This window comes from Drosophila serrata, unplaced genomic scaffold (assembly GCF_035046125.1).
Source record: "Drosophila serrata isolate PLE 108 unplaced genomic scaffold, ASM3504612v1 contig_240, whole genome shotgun sequence".
Lineage (NCBI taxonomy): Eukaryota > Metazoa > Arthropoda > Insecta > Diptera > Drosophilidae > Drosophila > Drosophila serrata.
In genome coordinates, this window is record NW_028257138.1 from 5,287,291 (window position 1) to 5,312,928 (window position 25,638).

At 38.0% G+C, this 25,638-nt stretch overlaps 2 protein-coding genes and 1 pseudogene across 4 annotated transcripts in view; 1 reads left to right on the forward strand and 2 right to left on the reverse strand.

The window, feature by feature from the left end:
* Nos (Nitric oxide synthase) overlaps positions 1 to 25,638 on the forward strand; it is a 54,796-nt gene that overhangs the window by 23,695 nt on the left and 5,463 nt on the right. For both annotated transcript variants that reach the window (XM_020951742.2, XM_086830772.1), the window contains exons 4-14: positions 6,029 to 6,165; positions 6,350 to 6,512; positions 8,543 to 8,634; positions 9,264 to 9,405; positions 10,257 to 10,396; positions 14,652 to 14,826; positions 15,755 to 15,936; positions 17,099 to 17,308; positions 20,197 to 20,341; positions 21,047 to 21,151; positions 21,253 to 21,320. In XM_020951742.2, the coding sequence (XP_020807401.2) occupies positions 6,029 to 6,165; positions 6,350 to 6,512; positions 8,543 to 8,634; positions 9,264 to 9,405; positions 10,257 to 10,396; positions 14,652 to 14,826; positions 15,755 to 15,936; positions 17,099 to 17,308; positions 20,197 to 20,341; positions 21,047 to 21,151; positions 21,253 to 21,320 (1,559 nt within the window). The remainder of the gene's footprint in view (positions 1 to 6,028; positions 6,166 to 6,349; positions 6,513 to 8,542; positions 8,635 to 9,263; positions 9,406 to 10,256; positions 10,397 to 14,651; positions 14,827 to 15,754; positions 15,937 to 17,098; positions 17,309 to 20,196; positions 20,342 to 21,046; positions 21,152 to 21,252; positions 21,321 to 25,638) is intronic.
* Positions 10,665 to 11,852, reverse strand: LOC110183464 (lysosomal aspartic protease). The gene has a single exon (XM_020951745.2). The coding sequence runs from the start codon at positions 11,850 to 11,852 to the stop codon at positions 10,665 to 10,667; it is 1,188 nt and encodes a 395-aa protein (XP_020807404.2).
* LOC110183463 (cathepsin D pseudogene) lies at positions 12,335 to 14,612 on the reverse strand (annotated as a pseudogene). The gene has a single exon (XR_015271200.1). The product of XR_015271200.1 is annotated as a cathepsin D pseudogene (transcript).

Here is a 25,638-nt window from a genome sequence, read left to right on the forward strand (position 1 = left end):
TTAACAAAATTGGTATATAAAATATAGGGAAATATCGACTAAAACAATGGTATTATAGGTTCAGTCGGAAGCTTGTAGTTCTGTGAAGGACTTATTTCCGTGTGAACTGAGTATGCGTTTTTGTTGCCATAATAAAAACTAACATAGGAAAGGTTTCCGAATTGAAATTAATGCATTTTTGGTTTAGTTGTGAATTTCTTAAAATTTGGTTTAAAGACAATATTGCCATATAAAATAAAGATAAATATTGACTCAACGTTTTGTCGGAAGCTTGTAAAACTGTGAAGGAGCCATTTCCGACCCCATAAATCATATATATTCTTGATCAGCATCAACAGCTGAATCGATCTAACTATGTTCAGAGGAAACAAATTTTTTGAAAATTTTGTCCATTTTTGCAAAAAAGATAAGGGGTTACATCATTAAAATTGTCAAAAATCGACAAAAAATTAGATTTTAAATTGAGTATGCAGTTTTGTTGCCCTAATAAAAACTGGCATAGGAAAGGTTTCCGAATTGAAATTAATGCATTTTTGGCAGAGTTATGGCTTTTTTAAATTTGAGTTATTAACAAAATTGGTATATAAAATATAGGGAAATATCGACTAAAACAATGGTATTATAGGTTCAGTCGGAAGCTTGTAGTTCTGTGAAGGACTTATTTCCGTGTGAACTGAGTATGCATTTTTGTTGCCATAATAAAAACTAACATAGGAAAGGTTTCCGAATTGAAATTAATGCATTTTTGGTTGAGTTGTGAATTTCTTAAAATTTGGTTTAAAGACAATATTGCCATATAAAATAAAGATAAATATTGACTCAACGTTTTGTCGGAAGCTTGTAAAACTGTGAAGGAGCCATTTCCGACCCCATAAATCATATATATTCTTGATCAGCATCAACAGCTGAATCGATCTAACTATGTTCAGAGGAAACAAATTTTTTGAAAATTTTGTCCATTTTTGCAAAAAAGATAAGGGGTTACATCATTAAAATTGTCAAAAATCGACAAAAAATTAGATTTTAAATTGAGTATGCAGTTTTGTTGCCCTAATAAAAACAGGCATAGGAAAGGTTTCCGAATTGCAATTAATGCATTTTTGGCAGAGTTATGGCTTTTTTAAATTTGAGTTATTAACAAAATTGGTATATAAAATATAGGGAAATATCGACTAAAACAATGGTATTATAGGTTCAGTCGGAAGCTTGTAGTTCTGTGAAGGACTTATTTCCGTGTGAACTGAGTATGAATTTTTGTTGCCATAATAAAAACTAACATAGGAAAGGTTTCCGAATTGAAATTAATGCATTTTTGGCAGAGTTATGACTTTTTTAAATTTGAGTTATTAACAAAATTGGTATATAAAATATAGGGAAATATCGACTAAAACAATGGTATTATAGGTTCAGTCGGAAGCTTGTAGTTCTGTGAAGGACTTATTTCCGTGTGAACTGAGTATGCATTTTTGTTGCCATAATAAAAACTAACATAGGAAAGGTTTCCGAATTGAAATTAATGCATTTTTGGTTGAGTTTTGAATTTCTTAAAATTTGGTTTAAAGACAAAATTGCCATATAAAATAAAGATAAGTATTGACTCAACGTTTAGTCGGAAGCTTGTAAAACTGTGAAGGAGCCATTTCCGACCCCATAAATCATATATATTCTTGATCAGCATCAACAGCTGAATCGATCTAACTATGTTCGGAGGAAAAACATTTTTTGAAAATTTTGTCCATTTTTGCAAAAAAAGATAAGGGGTTACATCATTAAAATTGTCAAAAATCGACAAAACATTAGATTTTAAATTGAGTATGCAGTTTTGTTGCCCTAATAAAAACTGGCATACGAAAGGTTTCCGAATTGAAATTAATGCATTTTTGGCAGAGTTATGACTTTTTTAAATTTGAGTTATTAACAAAATTGGTATATATAATATAGAGAAATATCGACTAAAACAATGGTATTATAGGTTCAGTCGGAAGCTTGTAGTTCTGTGAAGGACTTATTTTCGTGTGAACTGAGTATGCATTTTTGTTGCCATAATAAAAACTAATATAAAAAAGGTTTCCGAATTGAAATTAATGCATTTTTGGTTGAGTTGTGAATTTCTTAAAATTTGGTTTAAAGACAAAATTGCCATATAAAATAAAGATAAATATTGACTCAACGTTTAGTCGGAAGCTTGTAAAACTGTGAAGGAGCCATTTCCGACCCCATAAATCATATGTATTCTTGATCAGCATCAACAGCTGAATCGATCTAACTATGTTCAGAGGAAAAAATTTTTTTGAAAATTTTGTCCATTTTTGCAAAAAAAGATAAGGGGTTACATCATTAAAATTGTCAAAAATCGACAAAAAATTAGATTTTAAATTGAGTATGCAGTTTTGTTGCCCTAATAAAAACTGGCATAGGAAAGGTTTCCGAATTGAAATTAATGCATTTTTGGCCGAGTTATGACTTTTTTTTTTAAATTTGAGTTATTAACAAAATTGGTATATAAAATATAGGGAAATATCGACTAAAACAATGGTATTATAGGTTCAGTCAGAAGCTTGTAGTTCTGTGAAGGACTTATTTCCGTGTGAACTGAGTATGCATTTTTGTTGCCATAATAAAAACTAACATAGGAAAGGTTTCCGAATTGAAATTAATGCATTTTTGGTTGAGTTGTGAATTTCTTAAAATTTGGTTTAAAGACAAAATTGCCATATAAAATAAAGATAAATATTGACTCAACGTTTAGTCGGAAGCTTGTAAAACTGTGAAGGAGCCATTTCCGACCCCATAAATCATATATATTCTTGATCAGCATCAACAGCTGAATCGATCTAACTATGTTCGGAGGAAAAACATTTTTTGAAAATTTTGTCCATTTTTGCAAAAAAAGATTGTCAAAAATCGACAAAAAACTAGATTTTCAACTAAGTATGCAGTTTTGTTGCCCTAATAAAAACTGGCATAGGAAAGGTTTCCGAATTGAAATTAATGCATTTTTGGCAAAGTTATGACTTTTTTAACTTTGAATTATTAACAAAATTGGTATATAAAATATAGGGAAATATCGACTAAAACAATGGTATTATAGGTTCAGTCAGAAGCTTGTAGTTCTGTGAAGGACTTATTTCCGAGTAAACTGAGTATGCATTTTTGTTGCCATAATAAAAACTAACATAGGAAAGGTTTCCGAATTGAAATTAGTGCATTTTTGGTTGAGTTGTGAATTTCCTAAAATTTGGTTTAAAGACAAAATTGCCATATAAAATAAAGATAAATATTGACTATACGTTTAGTCGGAAGCTTGTAAAACTGTGAAGGAGCCATTTCCGACCCCATAAATCATATATATTCTTGATCAGCATCAACAGCTGAATCGAACTAACTATGTTCGGAGGAAAAACATTTTTGAAAATTTTGTCAATTTTTGCAAAAAAAGATAAGGGGTTACATCATTAAAATTGTCAAAAATCGACAAAAAATTAGATTTTAAATTGAGTATGCAGTTTTGTTGCCCTACTAAAAACTGGCATAGGAAAGGTTTCCGAATTGAAATTAATGTATTTTTGGCAGAGTTATGACTTTTTTAACTTTGAGTTATTAACAAAATTGGTATATAAAATATAGGGAAATATCGACTAAAACAATGGTATTATAGGTTCAGTCAGAAGCTTGTAGTTCTGTGAAGGACTTATTTCCGAGTAAACTGAGTATGCATTTTTGTTGCCATAATAAAAACTAATATAGAAAAGGTTTCCGAATTGAAATTAATGCATTTTTGGTTGTTGTGAATTTCTTAAAATTTGGTTAAAAGACAAAATTGCCATATAAAATAAAGATATATATTGACTCAACGTTTAGTCGGAAGCTTGTAAAACTGTGAAGGAGCCATTTCCGACCCCATAAATCATATATATTCTTGATCAGCATCAACAGCTGAATCGATCTAACTATGTTCAGAGGAAAAAATTTTTTTGAAAATTTTGTCCATTTTTGCAAAAAAAGATAAGAGGTTACATCATTAAAATTGTCAAAAATCGACAAAAATTTAGATTTTAAATTGAGTATGCAGTTTTGTTGCCCTAATAAAAACTGGCATAGGAAAGGTTTCCGAATTGAAATTAATGCATTTTTGGCAGAGTTATGGCTTTTTTAAATTTGAGTTATTAACAAAATTGGTATATAAAATATAGGGAAATATCGACTAAAACAATGGTATTATAGGTTCAGTCAGAAGCTTGTAGTTCTGTGAAGGACTTATTTCCGAGTAAACTGAGTATGCATTTTTGTTGCCATAATAAAAACTAATATAGAAAAGGTTTCCGAATTGAAATTAATGCATTTTTGGTTGTTGTGAATTTCTTAAAATTTGGTTAAAAGACAAAATTGCCATATAAAATAAAGATATATATTGACTCAACGTTTAGTCGGAAGATTGTAAAACTGTGAAGGAGCCATTTCCGACCCCATAAATCATATATATTCTTGATCAGCATCAACAGGTGAATCGATCTAACTATGTTCCGAGGAAAAAAATTTTTTGAAAATGTTGTCCATTTTTGCAAAAAAAGATAAGGGGTTGTTACATCATTAAAATTGTCAAAAATCGACAAAAAAATTAGATTCTAAACTAAGTATGCAGTTTTATTGCCCTAATAAAAAATAGCATAGGAAAGGTTTCCGAATTGAAATTAATGCATTTTTGGCAGAGTTATGACTTTTTTAAATTTGAGTTATTAACAAAATTGGTATATAAAATATAGGGAAATATCGACTAAACAATGGTATTGTAGGTTCAGTCAGAAGATTGTAGTTCTGTGAAGGAGTCATTTTCGAGTGGGGTTTTATGGGTTTTTATTTTTAAAATTTTATTTATAATCAAAATTGTGACATTAAATTTAGGTAAATATCGACTCAAAGAATTACTCATATAAAATACCAAAATGTTAAATTGCTTTTCAGGATTTCTATTTAATTTTTATTTAAGATTTCTTATTCAAATAATTCAAACACAAACAATCTTTTTATTTATGCTTTTAATAACTTAACTTACAGAGCTTATATAGACATAACTTTAGCTATTCCCCTTAAATAGACTGAACAGTCGACAACTCAATCGTTTCCCCCTTTAATCCACTTAATTTCTTGGAGCTCACTTCATCACCTAATCCTCCAACAGTTGACTTACTCCTTTTACCATCAACTTCTACCCCGCAATTTAGCAAGGAATTGTCTCGTAAACTTCGCCAAGTTGCTGCTGATTCTGTGGCACACACTGCGTATGAGTGACATAATTGCAGCAGCAACGCGGCATGAAATTTTTTAGTTAGACTCTGCGACACTTGAGCGGTTTTTATGCCGCACTTGGCTAAGCCAATTCAAGAGCTAAACTGCCTGGAAAAACAAACTAATTATGACCGCGGGTGTCTTGGGTGGATTGTAGTGTCGTCTTGCCTAGAGAGGGGAAGAGAGAGTGCGGCGTTGAGTAAATTAAACCGTCGGGAAAATAAACCGAGACAGGTAAAGGAAAAGCTGAGGTGCGTCGAGAGGGAGTGCAAATGAAAATTACAACGACACGCATCATAAAAAAAAAACACAAGAAGCTGCTGGCTTACGTTACGGGGGAAAAGCGTTCACAGGAAAGAAAAGCTGAGGAGGACAGGCAGTGGGAGGCAGCATCCGCAATTGACAGTGAAATGCTTTTTAAACGTTTTCCCTCCGAATGGAGAGCTCTGCTGATTCCAGGACTTTTGCTTATACCTCTGTTTTTTGTCCCTTCATTTTCCTTGCTTCTTCTTTTTTTATATTAATTTCATTTTCATCTTTGCTGGCATTGTTGCTCTCTATCTGTCCCTCTATCTGCCAACTTCTCGTTTTCCTTGGCAGCCCTGCAGGGGAATTGCCAATAAAAATTTAATTACCTAAATGAGCAATTATGTTTCTTTAATTAAAGCTGTCAAAAAATAAGGCAGCGGCACAAACTGTTTTCATTGTCAAGTTGATGACTTATTTGTTTGTTCATCCGCAGATCCTTTCCTGCTCGAAGGCCACCTGTACGGGCAGCATTATGCACATTGGAAATGCGGCGGTGGAGGCTCGCAAGACGGACCTGATCCTGGAGCATGCCAAGGACTTTTTGGAGCAATACTTTACCTCGATAAAGCGGTGAGTTGGGTGGAGTAAATTTAATTAGCATTTAACAGGGCAAAGCTTTAATTAATGCTATCATAACCATTATTCTTAGAGCCCGTTTCATCAACAGGTTTTTTTTCGAAATGGTTTGGGTTTTTCTGCATATATAATTAATCATGCTACGAGTGACTTTTGTTATCCTTTATCTCGGTTGCAGTACATCATCCACCGCCCACGAAACGCGATGGAAACAGGTGCGCCAAAGCATCGAGGCCACGGGCCATTATCAGCTCACAGAAACCGAGCTGATTTACGGAGCCAAATTGGCCTGGCGCAATTCTTCACGTTGCATTGGCCGGATACAGTGGTCCAAGCTGCAGGTGGGTCCTTGAAAATCCTGGAATATACTCCAATATTCAGGAATATGTGATATTTATCTAAAAGAAAACCAAGCTACATTTAACAAAAGCATACGACATCGATTTATCAGGGTGCCTCAACTTAGTTCATGACCTCTCTCAGCTCAGCTATCATCATCCAGCACAAAATATGATAACAATTCATCAGGGCTTAAATGTGTGCAATTCAACGAAATAGTCAAGCAAATTTGTCAGAGCACAAATCACAGATATATACATATAATATGTGTGCTTATGTCTCTGCCACATTATTCTGGATTTATGCCTTCTTCTACCAAAACAAATGTCGGAGGCGCGACAAGAAGTCAGAGCAGGGAAGGGAATCAAGCTAGACAAGAAACAAAGAGCAGTCATTTGAAATGCAAATCCTCGTAAATTTTAATTTAACCAAAAAAGAAATATTCCTCCTCCTAGGGGGTAGTATATACACAAATACAAATTATAATGATGATCAGCAGTATAGTTGGCTGTGTGTCTGCGCCTGGCAATGTGTGAACAGATTTGCATTTCCATTTGAATGACTTGCGTGTATATATTAGGGGAAACTGAGAACTTTTAGGAGGAAAGAAGGAGGAGGAGAAGAAAACAAATTTTCCAGGAGACAAGTAAGGAAAGGTGACACTAAAGTCACCTTCAATGTGTGTGACTTGCCAAGCAAATTATATATGAAGATATATGACGAAACAAGTGTATGCTTTTCGCGTGAATTTTTGAGAAATTTAGCACTAAAGTTAACTAACTTCGGGAAGCTGAAGTATATATACCCTTGCAGCTTGCAATTGTTAATTAATTTTTCCTTTGGCCATAGTTTTTTTTAATAATATATATTCCAATATTTTTAATATGTATAATTTAGATTTGTATGCCTAAGAAGGATTATTATTTCGCTGTTTTTTTTCCACAAAACAAAGTTTTCCGTTCCAAACTTTGTATACTTAATAATAATTTGTATAAAAAACATACCTAAAGACTCGACTTCCCTCTCTTTTAGAGAACAAAAGCCTCTGCTATGCTTTCATAATGTTACATTCAGTAAAAACATTTTCCCTTTTCCTACATAATTTAACTTTATCATGTGATATTTCATTAAATTAAAAAAGAGCCGGCAAAAGTTATCCAATACCACTTAAACATGTTTTTTCATAGAAGAGAATAAAAAAAATGGGTGTGGAAAACTTTGCTTTAAATGAAATGAGATATGTGTGGGCAAAGCACTTAAAAAGGGTTTTCGGTTTCGACCGCTTTCCAAACTTAATTAGGAAACTCGTTTTACATTGGCAACGCCCCCTTGGGACGATGACAACAAAAACAAGGCCAGAAACCAACACAGCAGAAAATCGAATGAAGAGGGGCACACCCGGGTCGCTTCCTTGGAAGCCAGAAAATGAATTCCCAGTTTCGAGTGTCGGCTGCCACACAGAAATCCCATAAAGCCAACTCTAAGGACTCTGGCTCTAGTCCAGTTCAGATCCCCAAAAAATAGGTAAAAGCCACAAAAGCAGGTGTGAAAAAAACAATTGTAAAGGCCCAGCCAGCAGGAGATAAAACAGGGCTAAGGGGAATCGAGAGTGAAAAGCTGAAATATTGCTGAAAAAATTTATTGAAGCGTAATAATTGAAAAAGGGTTTCAATGTATGAACAAGTTGTGAACAACTGTCCCCACTCACTCTCGCTCTATTAAAGCGACCTCATGCCAGAAAACAAAGCAAATGTGGAAGTTACATAGAAATTTATGTCACATTTATCATACGCCCCGTTGGACAGCTCTAGAGCCTCCTCCCTCCCCCACACTGGCACTTAAAATTCATGAAAAAACAATTGTTTTGACTCTTAGTTTTGTGCACAGCAAATACCGTTGATTTTATATTTTCTAACTGGCTGCCAGAAGCCAGATTTTAAGCTGAATTTTCACATGAAAAGCTCCCCTTGGGGGAAAGAACAATTTAATGCTTAATGTTTCTATATATGTATGTTTTGCGTTGTTTCCATAGGTATTTGATTGTCGTTATGTGACCACTACGAGCGGCATGTTTGAGGCCATTTGCAACCACATTAAATATGCCACAAATAAAGGCAACCTGAGGTAAGGTCTAGCTTTAAAATTAAGATTAAAAATATTAATATTCAGAACAAAAAGCTGTAATAAGTATGTATATTTGCTGATTGGAAACACATTTCCCTTGAACAATTAACACTCACAATACTCATTATATTTTGCACATTTCCCAGTCCGGCTTAATTGCCTGGCTTATAATAATTATGGAACACAGAGAATTTTTAGTTACTCGCTAATCGCAACTAGAGCTGTACATAATTTTCAATATATTCCCAAATATACATATGTATGTATGCTCTCTGGCTCATAATTTCAAATTTTCCAATAATCTACTCGAAAGCGCGGCAGGCGTCAGTACGTTCGTGGATGTGTTTGCGGAAAATGATTGGCAAATTATGTTTTTGCCCTACTAATTGGCCGAATCGAGAGAGGAGTGCCAATTTGTTGCCATGAATATTTCAGGCGCCATCCAAAAATCATTCCATTCCCTCCACTCGAAATTGCACTTCTGACTTTTCATGCAGATTAGAAGGGAAAGCGTTGTTTCGGAAAAGTTTCCGATTGAACTTTGTACGAACTTTAACGCTGTTCGCAGAAAATTGTTAATGTTTTGATTTGGCGCATAAATTGATTGCATCTTTTTGTTATTCTCCCAGATCGGCCATCACGATATTTCCCCAACGCACAGATGCCAAACACGATTATCGCATTTGGAATAATCAGTTAATATCATATGCTGGCTATAAGCAGGCAGATGGAAAAATTATTGGGGATCCCATGAACCTGGAATTTACAGAGGTAAGTCTTTACTTTACGAAGATTTCAAATAAGAATCGTAGGCCTTATATAACATAATAAAAACTATAGACCTTTAAAAGTATTGATTTAATTAGAGGTATACAACAATTTTGAACATTAAAGAAACTCCGTTTATTTGACAGTTTTTTATCATAATTAAATATATGTATACACGGTCATGGGTGGGATTTATTCCACCTTTTCTTGTCCATTTCAACTGCCAATTATATACTCGACTCGAGCACGTTTCGGCCAGGTCCAAAATACATTCGGCCTTATTTATTACACATGCTGCCGTGGCATAATCCAGCTATCAATTTACATATCGCACTCGCATAAATACATTTTTCCTCAGCCATCACAATATTTACACGCCGCAATTGCTGCCAGCCTGGCGGCCTGCCTTTTAAATCTGTCTCCTCCATCGTTTTCCGGGAAGTGTGGGCTATCCGACGGATGCGACCTTTGTCGAACCAACAAGTTGGAAAAGCCCCAGAGAGGCTGCCAGCAAGTTCGCTCTATAACTCGTTGTAATAAATCTCTTTTTAAATACGCAAAAACCGAACAAACAACAAAGCTGTCAATAAATACGAGGGCACAAATGCGGCAGCAGATGTTGCCACGGAATGGGTGGCATATGCGGGATTGGCAGTGGGTTCAGCAAACTCCACAAATACCGCCCTCGCCCCAATGTATTTGCATATAAACCAAGCTAGGCAGGCCAATACGAAAGTATCTCCATTTATTTTTACACATGTCACTTTTTATGTCCGCCGCCGCCAGCGGCCTCATGTCGATTTTCGATTCCGATTCACATTTATTTGATGTCCAATCCCATCTCTATCCATCAGGTCTGCACCAAGCTGGGATGGAAGAGCAAGGGCACCGAGTGGGACATACTGCCGTTGGTGGTATCGGCCAACGGTCATGATCCGGACTACTTTGATTACCCGCCGGAATTGATATTGGAAGTGCCGCTGAGTCATCCCAAGTGAGTAGACCAGAGGGAGATGCATCCATAAATGCAGATTTTACACATGCCAAGTGATGTTTATTCAGGGGAAATCAAATGATTTATTTTCTAATTTTCCCCGGAAGACACAACATGCTCTATAAGTTAAGATACAAAGTTGTTTTTATTCTTAAACCATGTTTTGTTTAAGTAAAAATTTAAGTTTTCATACATTGTATGCTTTATTCTTTATATTATTTATTTAAAAAGTTGGCTGCTCCAAAAAACAACATGGAAATAAACTCGTTCAATAATCAGCAACTCTGGCGAAACCAATTCGGTTATCACCCTTGTCGAATGCCGTGTAGAATTTGCCTATAAACACATCCCCCAGGATCCACAGACTGTTCCCCGACATATAGGTAAAGGCCAGCATGCAGTAGGTTCTGCCATTCTCCGTCAGCTTAACCACGTAATCCCTGGGGGCCAGGGTGAAGATGGTTCCACCAATGTCCAGATTGATTTTGGCCAAGGATGCAAGGCGTCCACAAGGGACAAAGGCCTCGCCAGCACTATTGGTTGATGCACCTAGCAACCAAACGATCTTCCTAAAGGCCCCCAGCGGGACCACGATTAAGGAGGTTCCTGTATCGGCAATAGCCTGGCATCCAGAACAAAGCACCACTCCTTCGCTCTTGATGTGAGTGACGGTGAACTGCCAGTAGGCCTTCTTGGAGACGGGCACCCAGGTGAGGCTGCCGGTGTAGAGACTAGAGTCAACTCCCCCCAGGATAACCTCACCGCCTTGCACGGCAGTTCCATCGCGCTTGAGATAGAATGAGATGATGGGTTCGTCTAGCAGGTTCTGGGAAATCATGTTGTCGAACACGGTTGGTACTCCATCCTCGGCTATCGACTTGTAGGCCAGACCCAGGATGCCAGCAAAGTGAGCAACTACAAAGGTGCTTCCCGGTTCAGTCATGGCCTCGCCAAATGTCTGATCCTTGACCTCGATGCCAGCCCAGCTCAGGGTATCCGTGGAGAGGAAGCCGGACAGACTGCCCGTTCCATACTGAATGGCAAACGATTCACCATTCTCCTTGTAGGTGCTGGACTTGGCCGAGTTGTACTTGTTGTGCTTCTGGCAAGCGGTGTTTGACTTTGGACACTTGGAGCTCGGCACCCAGAGATTGGAGGATCCAGTATCAAACAGAATGTTGAAGTTCTGCTTGGGAGTTCCCAGACTAATCAGGCCGTAGTACTCGCTGTCAGCATAGTTGTGCAGGGTTTCGGTGGTCTTCGTAGCGGAGGAGGAGAAACTGGTGGTGGCCTCCACTAAAAAGGAGTACTTGCCTGCCAGCAGGGTCTTCTGTGCCTTTACGCTGCCATGGGTCCTGGTGAAGTTACTGTTGGCATGGAGCTGCAGACGCTTCAGCTCGGCAGCCGACTGGCCAATCCCGACCAGAGCTATTAAGACGATCAACAACAGCTTCATATCTCTGCGGATAGAATTCAAATGGTACTAAACTCGAAGAGGTTGTGGAATTTAAATAGAATTGTTTCCCATACTTCAATGTTTACACGCGGCCAAAAATAACGCCAAAACTTTCCATTTGCCAAAGGGTCTGGCACTTTAATGACGTTATCAAAATCCATTTTTAGTCACTAAAAATATAGACATAAAAGAGTATCAGAGCATTTGTTGTTTGTCTTAATTAATTGTAAAAATTCAGCTGTGTTTGCAGTGGATTTGTCATCACATAAACCTGGGAGCTGACTTCGTTTGGTTAGGTTAAAAATATGCATTAAACATTTAGTCTGGGGTTAGCTTTATTTAAGAGAAAACATAATTTTTTCTTACGAAATATATTAGGCAAGAAATTAAGACAGTTGCTAAGCAGAATGTTTTTTATTAAATTGATTTGTTATTGATACAACTAATTCCGTAAAACTCTTAAAAAAAGAACCCTTTTGAAATAAAATTCAAAGGTCATAAAGTATATTCTGGCTCTAGAAAATACGACTTTAAAACCATGTATTTATTTATTTAAAATACAGAAATAATTCCACTTTTTATAAATAGTACCCCGTATCAAACCTTGGTTCCTCGTTGACCTCAGCGAAGCCAATCCTGTCATTGCCCATATCAAACACCGTGTAGAACTTGCCTATGAAGATATCGCCCAGAATCCAGTAAAGATTTCCCTGCAGATACTCAAAGCCAGAAACGCACACAGGCCGCCCATTACTTTTTGCTCTGATGATATAGTCCTTAGGCGTCAGAGTGAAGATAGTACCACCAATATCCAGATAGACATCGGGCAGATAACAAACACTTTTGCAGGGCACAAAGGCCAAGCCATCTCCATCATCGGTGGCATTCAAGAGAAGATTGATCTTCCGGTAGGCAGGCTCTGGAACCACAAGTAAACTGGTGCCAGTGTCAGCGATGGCCTGGCATCCCGTGCAAACTCGGTCTCCGTACTCCCTACCAATATCCACGGAGTTCACGGTGAACTGCCAATATTCAGGCATAGAGACCGGCACGTAGGTGAGGTAGCCGCTGTAGATCCGATGGTCAATGCCACCCCAGATGACTTCACCGCCAAAGTCAGAGGTTCCTTTGCGACTGAGGTAGAAGGAGAACACCGGATGCCTGACCAACTTCTGCTCAATCATGTTGTCCCACAGTGTGTTTATGCCGAAGTTGAGATCGTTGAAGGCCAGTCCCAGGATTCCCATGCCGGAGAATGAATCCGTCTCTGAGGTGGACTCACCAAACACCTGAGACTTGACAGTCAAGCCTGACATGCGGACAGTATCAATGGAGAAGAATCCCTTTAGACTCCCACTTCCGTAGGGAATGGAAAAGTTATGTCCCTCCGGAACATACGAACTGGAGGCACTGGAATTATACATCCTTTGGGGACTGCAAGTCAAGCAGTTAACACTTGGGAACCACAAGGTGGACGATCCTGTATCAAAAATCACATTGAAAACTTGGGGCGGTGTCCCAACTGATATTTCACCAAAGTACTCCAAGTTATCATCGTTTCCCAGGATCTCTGTGGCCACTGATTGTCTTCTGGCTGCCGGAATATATCTGGCACCTGTATTGGCCATCATTTGCTTAATACTTTTAACTGTTTTTTGGTGGTTTCTATTCCGAGTAATCCTTGTCCGTTGGGTTTGACCCATTGATTGGTCAAGAAAGGCTATTAAAGCGAGTAGAACGATCCATGTCTTCATGGTTGCAGTTTGTTGGAATTGTGACTGGACTAAAGCTTAAATACTTTATATACTATATAAATACTTTATAAAAACGTGAAAAATAATGCTTAAAGTTTATTCAAAAACTATAAATTCGTTGACCCATAATTACGTTGGTTTTTTGCACTCATAATTCCCATATTAATAATAATTATTATTCAATTATTATGTATAAGAAGTCTCCGGTCAATCTGCTTTTTGTCAAGGCCCAATTTACGTGAAAACGTGTCTCTTGGCTATAACTTATTTTAAGAGAATATTTATTTGTGGGAAGTATAGTATTAATGATGTTTAAAGAGAAAATGTGCGTTGATTTATAACTTAAAGAAAATAAGAAGGCTTATTTCAGGAACCCGAAATTTCTATACACTTGCAGGGAAAATTTGCATCAAAAATGTTAAGGTATAGAAATATTTTAAGTAAAATGTACCTAAAAATTCATTGTTTGGAAAAATGTAACGTAATAATAATTGTTATAATATAGTTTTGCGGCTTAGTTAATAAATGGCATAATTGTTAAAATAGATAGTTAGAAAATAGATTTTTAGAACATAGATCATTAGTAGAAGCTGTAGAGTTCATGTAGATAATTACTGGAATTAATATAGTTTATTAATTAAATAATATATTAGTATAGCTTGTTGTACATAAATCATAGAACCAATAGTAATATGTAGATAACTACTAGAAGTATACCTAAAAATAATTAAATATACGTAGTTCTAGATAAGGAAATGTCTAGCCCTGTGTTTAATTTTAAAAATTATCCCTGTTTTAAAAATAGCATATAATTTTTTTCCACCTTAAATGCTATGATTTTCATTACCTTAAAAAACCCCGGTCAAGCTTATGTCAGAGACGAACATCAGCTGGCCAAGGGTTGACATGTGGATATAGCCAATGGATTTGCATCCACAATCGCGTGGCCGTCGTTCTCTGAAATATCAAACCAAAATGTGCCCAAAAAAAGGAGGAGTGTTTAAACTACCCACAACTATTCCCAACCTTGCTCTTCTCGTTGCAGATTCGAATGGTTCACAGAGCTGGGACTACGATGGTACGCCCTGCCCGCCGTGTCCAGTATGCTGTTCGATGTGGGCGGCATCCAGTTTACGGCCACCACATTCAGTGGCTGGTACATGTCCACGGAGATTGGCTGCCGGAATTTATGCGACACAAATCGCCGCAATATGCTGGAGGTAAGTTGTAAAGAGCAGCTTCTCCTGAATGTATAGTATATATAAAATATAGTAATTCCCGTATTGATATCTCCGGGGTATCCGCTTCCCCTTGACATTGTCCTTGCCGAATGTCCTTGATGTGCTCGCCTTTGTCGCCGTTGTCGCGCTATGTGGCGCTTATTTCATTATGAGGCCACATAATATGCGGAATGAGAAGATGGAGGCGGAGCCAGTCCCGCCTTTATCATTCCTGCTGTCCTCGCATAAAGCACTTTTTGTTCCCGGAATTCTTTTTACCCCGCCAGCAACAATGTGGCAAAAAGGGAGGCAATGATGCTGCAAACTGGTTAAGAGCACTTAAGAAGGTGGCACAACGGCTTTAAGCTGCTTTGAGGGGGAATTATTGCACATTTTACTTACCTGATGATAACATGGAAATAAATGCAGTTAAAATTCGATCTATCGTTATGTGATTTAATTACCTATTTAATTAGCCTTTCAACAGCATGAAATTGCCATTAGAGAAGTACTAGGGAAATGCATGTCATACTTGCCTGTCAGAGTTTGCTTGAACCATCTATTAAAGTAAATAAATAAAAAACTTTACTAATATTCCATACACTTAAAATTATAATTCCCCTTAAACAGAAGCTATTTCCCAGTTTTAAAGTCATTTGGCTGGTTAACCAGAATGGGTTCCACTCCATAACATAATATTCAATGGCCTGCGGTCAAATCTATAATTGATGTCCGGTCAACAGTCTGATGATGATGATGATGTTGCCGCCGCCGATGTGTGAGAAAAGCCTGGGGGCTGTAATTATTAAATTTTGGCCACAAATTTTGAAATGCCTATAATCGAAAATAGTGCAGATCCCATCTATTTCCAATTAGTAGACACTAACAGAATTGTTTTTTTTACATATTTTTAAATCCAAATCCCCAGACAGTGGCGCTGAAAATGAACCTGGACACTCGGACACCGACGTCCTTGTGGAAGGATAAGGCCGTCGTGGAGATGAACATCGCGGTGCTGCATTCGTATCAGAGTCGCAATGTGACTATTGTGGATCACCACACGGCCAGCGAGAGCTTTATGAAGCATTTCGAGAATGAGTCAAAGCTGAGGTGAGTCCAAGTCCTGATCGGTGATTATGGACGTGTATCCTGCGTATTCATATCCATTTCCGTTTCCTGTGGGCGCTATTTGCACGCCGGTGTTTGTGTGTGTGTGTGTGTTTGTTTATGGCCCAGTTGAGTTTGCATTTATGACATATCCCAGTCGCATGTTTATGGCTTAACGTGTTTTATTTGACTTGGCCCAAAGAGCACACACACACACAAACATTCACTCTTTGCAGGTGCAAAAATAAATTTATTGTTTCCAATTTGCTGTCGCCAGCGTTTATGTAAAGTGCACACGAGACACATAAATGCCGCACAATATGTCAAACTTTTGCCAACATTCGAAAGGGAGGAGGAGGAGGAGGTGGCCTCCAAAGGATGTCAAAGAGCGCGGGGCTTCGGCTTAACACAAAAATTAATATATCACATTTTTTTATATATTTGTTTATGGTTTCGTTAAAGAGTTTGCCCAGCGAGATTTATCATAACAAAGTGTAGGTTGTTTGTAAATATTTAATAACACAAACAGTTTTTTGTAACATTAGTTAAATTCCTTTTAAGCTTTTGTTTATATTTTTTCGCTACAAATTTAATTAATTGACCAGCATAAAATATATTTTTTGTAGGTAAATTAATTGATGTGACTATTTTTAGTTACTTTTTTTATAGTATTTTATATTTTCAATCTAAAACTATTATTAAAATTAATAAAAAAGGATCTATTAAACAGGATAATAGGTAAAGATACTACCTATTATCCTGTTTAATAGATCCTTTTTTAGTCAGAACAAACAAAACACATTTGTTGGCTATCTTCTCTAAATTAAATTTGTAAATATTTGAGCATTTAAATATCCTTCAACTTCAACCTTCACCTTCTGGGGCAAAACACTAAATCAAAAGCCTAAGCCACGTGTCTATTTTTATGGCAACAGCCGGTGGGGGGCAGCGGTCACAATTAAGTCACTTAACGTTAATCTCCCATTTGGGCCACTAAAAATACCCTTGGCCATATTTCAAATGGCAGCCATTTGCATTTACTGAATGCCAGCAGACCGTCTCCAGACCCCGATGAATGGGGCCAAAGGATTCCGCCCACTCGTCAATTACAAACAATTACTTACCCGAAAGGACTCTCTGCTTTTTTGTTTTGTTTTGTGCCCAGGAATGGCTGTCCCGCTGATTGGATTTGGATCGTGCCGCCGCTGTCGGGCTCCATCACGCCGGTGTTCCACCAGGAGATGGCGCTGTACTACCTGAAGCCCTCGTTCGAATACCAGGATCCCGCCTGGCGCACTCACATCTGGAAGAAGGGACGCGGCGAGAGCAAGGGCAAGAAGCCAAGACGTAAATTCAATTTCAAACAAATCGCTAGGTAAGTACTTACAGGCACCGCTTACTGTTAACGTGGCGTTGCGAGGCGAGGCGAGGCGGCGACCTTTGCTTCCGGCTGATGATGTTCCTGCTCCTGGTATATCCTTACTCCTATCCCTGACTCACGTATGGCTCTGCTCCTCCCCCGCGTAATTGTCCATGGGCGTGGGGCTGTCCTCCTGTTGGCTCGTTGTGCGAGCGTGTCACATGACGGCATCAGCAGGGATTAGCTTTTAAGTAGATTACATGGATTGTGGTTTATGGCCACGGGGTTGGATCCGTGCTCCTGCTCCGGTTCCTCGTCGTTCCTCGTTCCCAGTGTTATCAAGTCGCTTGGAAAATTTGGAACATTGCATCGTGTTTTTGTGGTCCTCGTTATTGTTATTTTAAATGTTATTCGCCGGGGACAAGGCATCCAGCTCCAGCTCCTCCTTTTTCTAGCCGGTATCTCCTGTGGGGAGATGGGTTTATGGGTTTAGAGCGTACACACATATGTTTGCCACTGAGGTTGATTGTTATGCAAATTTGACGGCTTTATTTTATTCGAGGTAAAATTTAAGACATTTAAATCTTAGTTTCGCCCCTGAAACAGGTAAAGGTAAATTGTGTCTAGCAATGCCTGTGGAGCCATTAAATATGTAAATTTAAAGCAGCCTAAATTGAGAAATATTGGGTTGTATAAATTTATCAGGCTTGGTTCTTGAAGGGCTAAATTGAGAATCATTGCAAAAAATTATTTAAAGTTATTATACAGAGTTTTAGCTGTGAACACCTTTGTAGTATAAAAAGTTATCATCAGAATTTAATTTTTCATTGCTTTATTTCAACTTTCCATATCTTCATTTTATTAAGCTCTCCATTTAATTACCATAGTTTTTTCAGCCACATTAAATATGTAGATTTTAAGTGAACAAAATGGAAAGTTATTGCGGAATAGAGTGCATACTCTATATTTTATTTAATTAAATTCAAAACAGCTATGAACCAAATGAAGCAAAAAACCATAAGCTTATGCAAATCTGTGGCCTTTTATCCTTACACCTCTTTTCGGCCATTCATCAATTAATCGAACAAACAGTTGCGGTTGTGGGTCCTATGACAAATAAAATCAATCACACAATTATGGCGGAGAGAAAAACTCAGGGAAAAACAGGGGAAAAAATACAGCAAAAACATTCGTAAATGCCACCTGAAAATTGCTGTTAAATGAGCCGTTCAGGGTAATGATGATGATGATTATTTAACGACCGCACTTTAAATCGTTACATATTAATGCCGTTGTCCACGCGGCCATATTTCCAACTGAGCTAATTAATTTTAATTTACTGCAATCAGTCCTTTCCGCGAACAACTGCAAAATGGCCAGGCCGAAATTCATTAAAAAGTTATCAATTAAAATTGTTGCGAATGGGAAGTTTTCATTAAATCGAGTCAAGTCCCTTCGAGTGCGAAACTTTTTATCAATATGCTTAAATGGTGGGTGGGAAATGCCACTGAAAAATCACACATGCACGAGTATTTACGCATTTATATGGATATATACTCTCTGTTCTGGATATATGTACATATATCCCGCTGGAGACTGACAGCCTGCCGACATAATTAAGTTTAATTGTTTCAGCACGCGCCGCGCCTCTTAGCACTGATGAGATGAAATGGAATTAAATCAGCGCTGACATCGACAACTTTATGAAAATGAAATTATATTCATGTCCTCGCACAAAAGTGTGCAGCGTAATGCGTGTGAAGTTCGTTGAGGAAAAGAGGAGATAGTCCTGCTCCTGCCAAGTGGAGGGGAGTGCCAGACATATTGAATTACATTTAAACTGCCTATAAGCATCCATTTGGCCTCTTATCCCAAAAAATAGTGCCCCGTCAGGAGCAGGAAGAGAAGAGGAAACAATGGCTTTCCAAATAAAAATAATAAATACGAATGTTCAGGACAGGAATCCGAAGTGGAGAATACTTTATAGGGAATCAGGTTATGATAGAAAAAATTAATATTTGGATATTTTAGGGATATATAATGTGTTTGTTGATAGAAGATTCTTAGTAATTTATAAACATTATAATGCAGTTTTCCATTTCGAAAGAGACTTTCTATTGAATAGCAATACAATTGAGTTAAATTCAAGAACCTTGAAATCTGAGTTTAAGTATAAAAATCACCTTCAATTTATATACAACTACTTAAAGGATAAATATAAAATAGTTACCTAATACTTATTAATTATCCCAATTCACCTGCAGCTTGTATTTATTTAATATCCTACAACAAAGGGTATGAAAATCACAGAATAAGAGTAAAGACGAAATAGTAAAGAAAATGGAAGCACATCAGCGATGTCTGGCGTTGAAGCAGCAACAGAAGGCTTTTCTCCACTCACTTGTTCTCGCCGAGGAAAACCCACTTACCCCCTTTTCTTTGTTTTCCCAGTGCCTTTGCAGTATGCATAAAATTTTATGCGACTTTGCCTTAAATGGCAAAGGCGTGCAAAAAGGGTGCAATGCTAGTCGCCAGCCTTTATGCAATAAAGTGCTTATACTTATGCTTATGCTTATGCGATTTTCCTCCCATTTGATTATTGACTAACCATGTGCTGGGGTCCTTACAACAATAATCAATGTATGCTTCGAGTCGTAGACAATTTTCCAATTACATGTCGTGTCAATCAAAGTGGCTATATCAGCCGGCGACCGTTATGTTCCATGTTCTATGTACTCTGTTCTATGGATTGTTTTGGCCCTTTTCCCCCCGGCATCAAGGCTTATGAGTCTAATGATGATGACGGCTTGGGTGCGGCTGACGCAGCTTTAACTGGCTTTAGTCTTGGCCTTAAATCTTTGACCAATAAACACTCTTGACTCTCTCTCTCTATCTTGTTGCAGGGCTGTGAAATTTACATCGAAGCTATTTGGAAGGGCTTTGTCGAAGCGCATCAAGGCCACGGTATTGTATGCCACCGAAACTGGTAAATCGGAGCAATATGCCAAGCAATTGTGTGAGCTGCTGGGACATGCATTTAATGCACAGGTGAGTGGGAATATAACAGAGGAAAAACATATACTTTTAAGTCAGAAAATATGTAATATAATAGAACCTTCCTCGTACCCATAAGAAGAACTTTTCCAACAACTTAAGCTAGATTTAAAATACCCAGCAAACACACACCATAGTTTCCCCATTCTTCTTCAAATTTAAGCAAATAAAACCCCCGAAATGAGCTCCGGACCCGACATATTTCATATGGCCAAATGACAGGCCTAATTTGACATTATAAAGCGTTCTAACCTACTTCTAAAATTAGTCCCATTTGGGGTTCTCTGCCCCCTACTTAACCTGCGACCTTAGGCCAATGTGCAAAGGCCAGCGTGGCCACATGAGACAAATTAGCATAAAACCGAAATTTACTTTTACACTTTTTTGTGGCTGGCACCGGCTTGTGGGTAGTGTCCAGTTCCGGAGGAGCAGCTTCTCGTCGTGTGAGTAAAAAGGCTGGCGAAATAAGATAAGCTGCAAACACCTGCGACAAACTACAGGATACTGGCTCGAAGGAGCCTGGGGCTCATTAGGCCAGCTTTCGGGTATTGAGATTGGTGGGATGCGTGAGCCAGGATATAATGACCACAAAAGTGTCTGTCCTAGCAGAAAAAAAAGAAAAATAGGGAAAGAATGGAAGGAAGATGGAAAAAGTACATAATACGCAATGCTAAGGCGGTAAATTGTTTATTCATTTAGATATATTGCATGTCCGACTACGATATATCCTCCATTGAGCACGAGGCCTTGTTAATTGTTGTGGCCTCCACCTTTGGCAACGGAGATCCCCCCGAAAATGGCGAGGTAAGTTCAAGACTCCCCCCCAGATCATATCAAGCTAATTAATGGATTAGGCCACGAGAGAGTACCGCCTCCTAACGACCTTTAACTTTTTGTATCCGCAGCTCTTCTCGCAGGAATTGTATGCGATGCGTGTCCAGGAGTCGGGCGAGCATGGATTGCAGGACTCCAGGTGAGTCAATAAATACACTTTTCCCTTGGTCTTGTTGGGTTCTTGCATAAATTTCGAATAAATCAATTTTTTTTGTACTGCATCAGAGGCGAAGAGCGACCAGGAGCCGCAGCTAAATTGCTTTTTAAGCAAGTTTTCTTTCATTTTGAATTTCCAGCTTATGCAAATGGTCCTGCCGGTTGTCCTGTGGTGGCCATCTTTGTATATCAATTTTTATTGCATTCCTTGTGGGGGGAACACGCAGCCAGATTTTAATCCCTTGTGGGGAAGCACACACAAGTCGGATTAATTAATTATTTTTTATTAAAAGAAATTGACTTGCAAAAGGATGCCACAAAAAGGAATCGAGTAGGAGAAATATTTCAAAATCTATGGCTTTTACCTTATATGTATATGGTAAAAGGTTAATATTTTAAACTTTATTTGTTTATTTGAAAGGTTTTCGCAAATATTTTGGTAAGAGCTCTCAAGAGTTTGAGTACCTGCCTTAAAATTTGAATAAGATTTTTTAATTATGTTTGTTATTTAATTATTTTCAAGACTTCTATAAGATTATCGCTTAATTAAAAACCCTAAATAATTTTCATTTTGAATACTTAACCCATGTTTTATAAGATTCCCCCCTAGGACATGCTCCTTGTGTCTCTCCTTATTCGATTTCTGGGTATTCTTGTCTCGAGTCACATTATTGCTGACACATATTTGGCATTTTTGTATTATTAATTGGCCGTCGTCTCACATATTCTGCTGCCTGTATGCGTGTCAGGAGCTTTAAAATTACACACACATCCTTGATGTGCCCAATGGAACACATGCCCGCACACAAAAGGATAAAGACACGACGCACTTAAGTGCGTGCCGCTTGAGAGAGCTGACAAATCCGCGCAATTTCCCCTCTCCTCTGCCCTGCTTCAAACAGGAAAAAAAAAACAATAACAATAATTTTGTTATTTCGATATTTTCCCTCACGTATGTCTGTGGAGGGTTTTTATGATGTTAGGGGGATTTCCGCTTGACAACTTTGACAACTTGGGGCACACTCACTCGCACACACGAGCTAAATTTATACCCGAACAAGCTGTGAGTTGCGAGCTGCCTGTTGAAAATGAAATTGAAAATTCATATGGCGAGTCCTCGAGGAGCTTACCCTCCCACTCCGCCCCCCAACGGATGGAAGCCAATTCGATAACAAATTACAGGAGTCAGGAGGCCTTAAAAAAATGTCCTGCGGCCGCTTTGACGATAAGGGAGATACTTTAATTGAAAAATAATGGCCGGGAATCTCTGATCCGACATAATTGTGCGTGCTGTTTACTGAATGTTTATTAATTTGTATTTATTATAATCATTAGCCAGGATGTCGAGTGGGTAGCTCCTTCCCCCTAAGGAGAGCTTTCACTCTTTTTGTCTGCTGTTAAAACCAATTAATTTGATTTATTACTTCTTTCATACGATCCCATTGTGTGTTTTGTTGTTAAAAGAGCTCGGGTTTATTTAGGCGGAAGCTTTTCGCAGAAATCGAGCCGAAATGTGCGTTAATTGGATGCCTTCTGCCATTGGGTTTATGATTAATTGTTACAAGTATCGAATATTCGATGCAACTCTGATAGATTTTTAGCTATTTTTATACCCTTGCAAGGTATTATAATTTTTAACAGAAGCTTGTTAAAGGAGATAAACCATAAACCATATATATTCCTGATCAGCATCAACAGCCGAATCGTTCTAGCATTGTCCGGGTTAAAAAGTAAGTAAAAGTAAAAGTACTTTTAAACCTTTTTAGTGATTTCACAAATATATTACTAAAGCCCTTGACATTTTTGTGCAATATTTTGTCTAAGCTCTTTGCTATTTGTACAAAAAATTAAAGCACTCTCCTTAATCGAAATTTCGGCGCCTGCACAGTTTCTGCCGAGGCAGCATTTGGGGAATGAGTATGAGCCTTGTCCCACGCTGCGTATGAGCAATTTAAAGAAACAAGCTGTTGAGCTCGATACCGAAATCGCTTCGGGGAGAGGCATCAACAGCAACTTCATGTGAGTCTGAGCTGGATCCTGACTGCTCCTGCTGCTGAAGGACCTTCTTTTGGCTGCTTAAACGCTCGAGTGAGCTTTGCCTCGTGTATTTGCTTTTTCTCCCTTTTTTCCCCGAGGCATTTTGTCGCTTCGGAAATTGCTTTGCTGTTAATTGTTTGCCTCAATTGATTTAATTTTAAAGCTCAACGCTTGCTGGTAAAAACTTTTCCCGAAATGCTGAAGCTGAAACTCAAATAGTTGCTTAATAGTTTTCAAATAGTTTCGGAGTGAAAATTGAAGCAGTGACTTCTTGATGCCAGATTGGCACTTAATTTCGTCTCCACTTTCTTTCTATGGTTGGAATTCTTAAAAATCTGCAAAAAGACACAACATACCAGCATCCTGGCCTTGCCCTGCTTTGACTCAAGTGACTGTCAGCTCAGGCTCACTTAATTGCAGTCCATTATGCCATCAACGCCTCTCAGTGTGCGGGTGTGTGCCCTTAAGTGTCACCTGCGACAGGTGTGTGTGGGTAGGTGTAGTCCTTGGTTGTGTTGTGTTCTGTGTATGTGCGTGTGTTTGTGTTTTTATGTGATACGATGTGAGCACCTGACATCCGCATCCTGTTGCCTGTAAACTGCACCCATAGCGAAGGGGAGGGGGGCACTTATCCCGCCCTCGACGTCATCAAGTGTGTCTTCGTTCTCTATCAAAGTTTTCGCTCTGATGACGTCAGTGCCATCAGCTCGCAATTACTTCACTTTGCATAATGAGTAGTCAGTCGGCGGGGGTCAAACACTCGAGTGAAATGGTTGCAAAAAATGCTCCGCATCTATCTCTATTCAGTGGCCCTTCACACACACAAATAATTGCAAGTACAACTTGCTTGGTTAGAGCGCCACTTGACTCAAGTGCAGTCAGAATAAATACGGGAAAAAAAGAAAAATCCAACGAAAACTAAATGCGAAAAACAAAAAAGCGGCCCTTCAAGCTTTTAGGTTACTTGGCAAATTAATGGGTACGGGTAGGATACACTGGGAGAATCAAAAATTAACTTACAAAACAGTTCAAGTTGAAGTTTATTTTAGAAATAAATTAATAGATTCTGAGAGTTTAGTATGGAAACTCTAAAAATCAATAAAGAAAAGATTCGCAGAGCAACGGATGATGGTGCTAATGTAGAAGGTTACAGTTTTCTGAAATACAAGATAGAAACCTAACTTCGGGATGTCGAAGCTTATATACCCTTGCTGTTTACAATTAAATTGTATGATAGTACTGGAAATTAATCATAACTGAGCTTAAAATGTACCCATCAATTGAATATTTAGAGAATTTTGTATATGACAATTTATTCAACAAATCCGAGTTTTAAAATTTCATAACTAAGATAAAAACGTATTCATTTTAAATCGGAAAGCTGTCCTATGTTTGTTTTTCTTAGGTTAATTGATCTGCATACTCAATTTAAAATTAAAATTTTTATCAAACGTTTACAATTTTAACGATGTATAAAATTATACATAAATTATAAAATTTTGAAAAGAAATAAATCTTTACCGGACACAGCTAGATTGATTCGGCTGTGTATGCTGATCAAGAATATATATGGATTATAAAATGATCAAAAATGATTCCTTCACACCGTAACAAGCTTCTGACTAAAATGATGATACCTTAAAAGGGTATAATAATTTAATAATATTTAAAAGAATATTCTACAGTTATTTAGCATATATTTAAAATGTTTTCTTCATTTCCTTCCCAACTTTCATCTATATTGGATTTAAAAATTAATTTTCCAGCCCTCTAAGATTTATTTCTAACAGTGCTTAAGCACAAAAAAACTACAGCCAATTCGCTGCGCGCAGCCTGGCAGCTTTTTAATTATGCCGCCAGTCCAGGATACTCAGTCTGGCCAAATATCCCTCCTTGCTGATCCCCTTTTCCCAGCGCTTTCGCTTTCGCTCTGCCACCTGCCACCTGCCACTGACGGCAGTACACCTGTAAATTACAACACTCTTTTCACGCATTGCTGCACTTTTAGGGCTGTTGCCGCAGGAGGAAGTGAGAGGCAAAAAGGGATCCTGCGACCCGATTGTCTGTTTGTTTGCCAAGTCCTTTTGCCAGCACCTCCTCCTCCTGTTGCTCCTGCTCATCCTTTCTAAGGATAGTGCGATTTAGTTGATAGGCGTCACTCAGCTTAAAACTTGCCGTGATTGCCGGAGCGTTGAATTGTCCTTATTGTTGTCTTCATGAATTGCACATGTCCTGGCAAAGGAGTTTGGAATGGGATTACAATG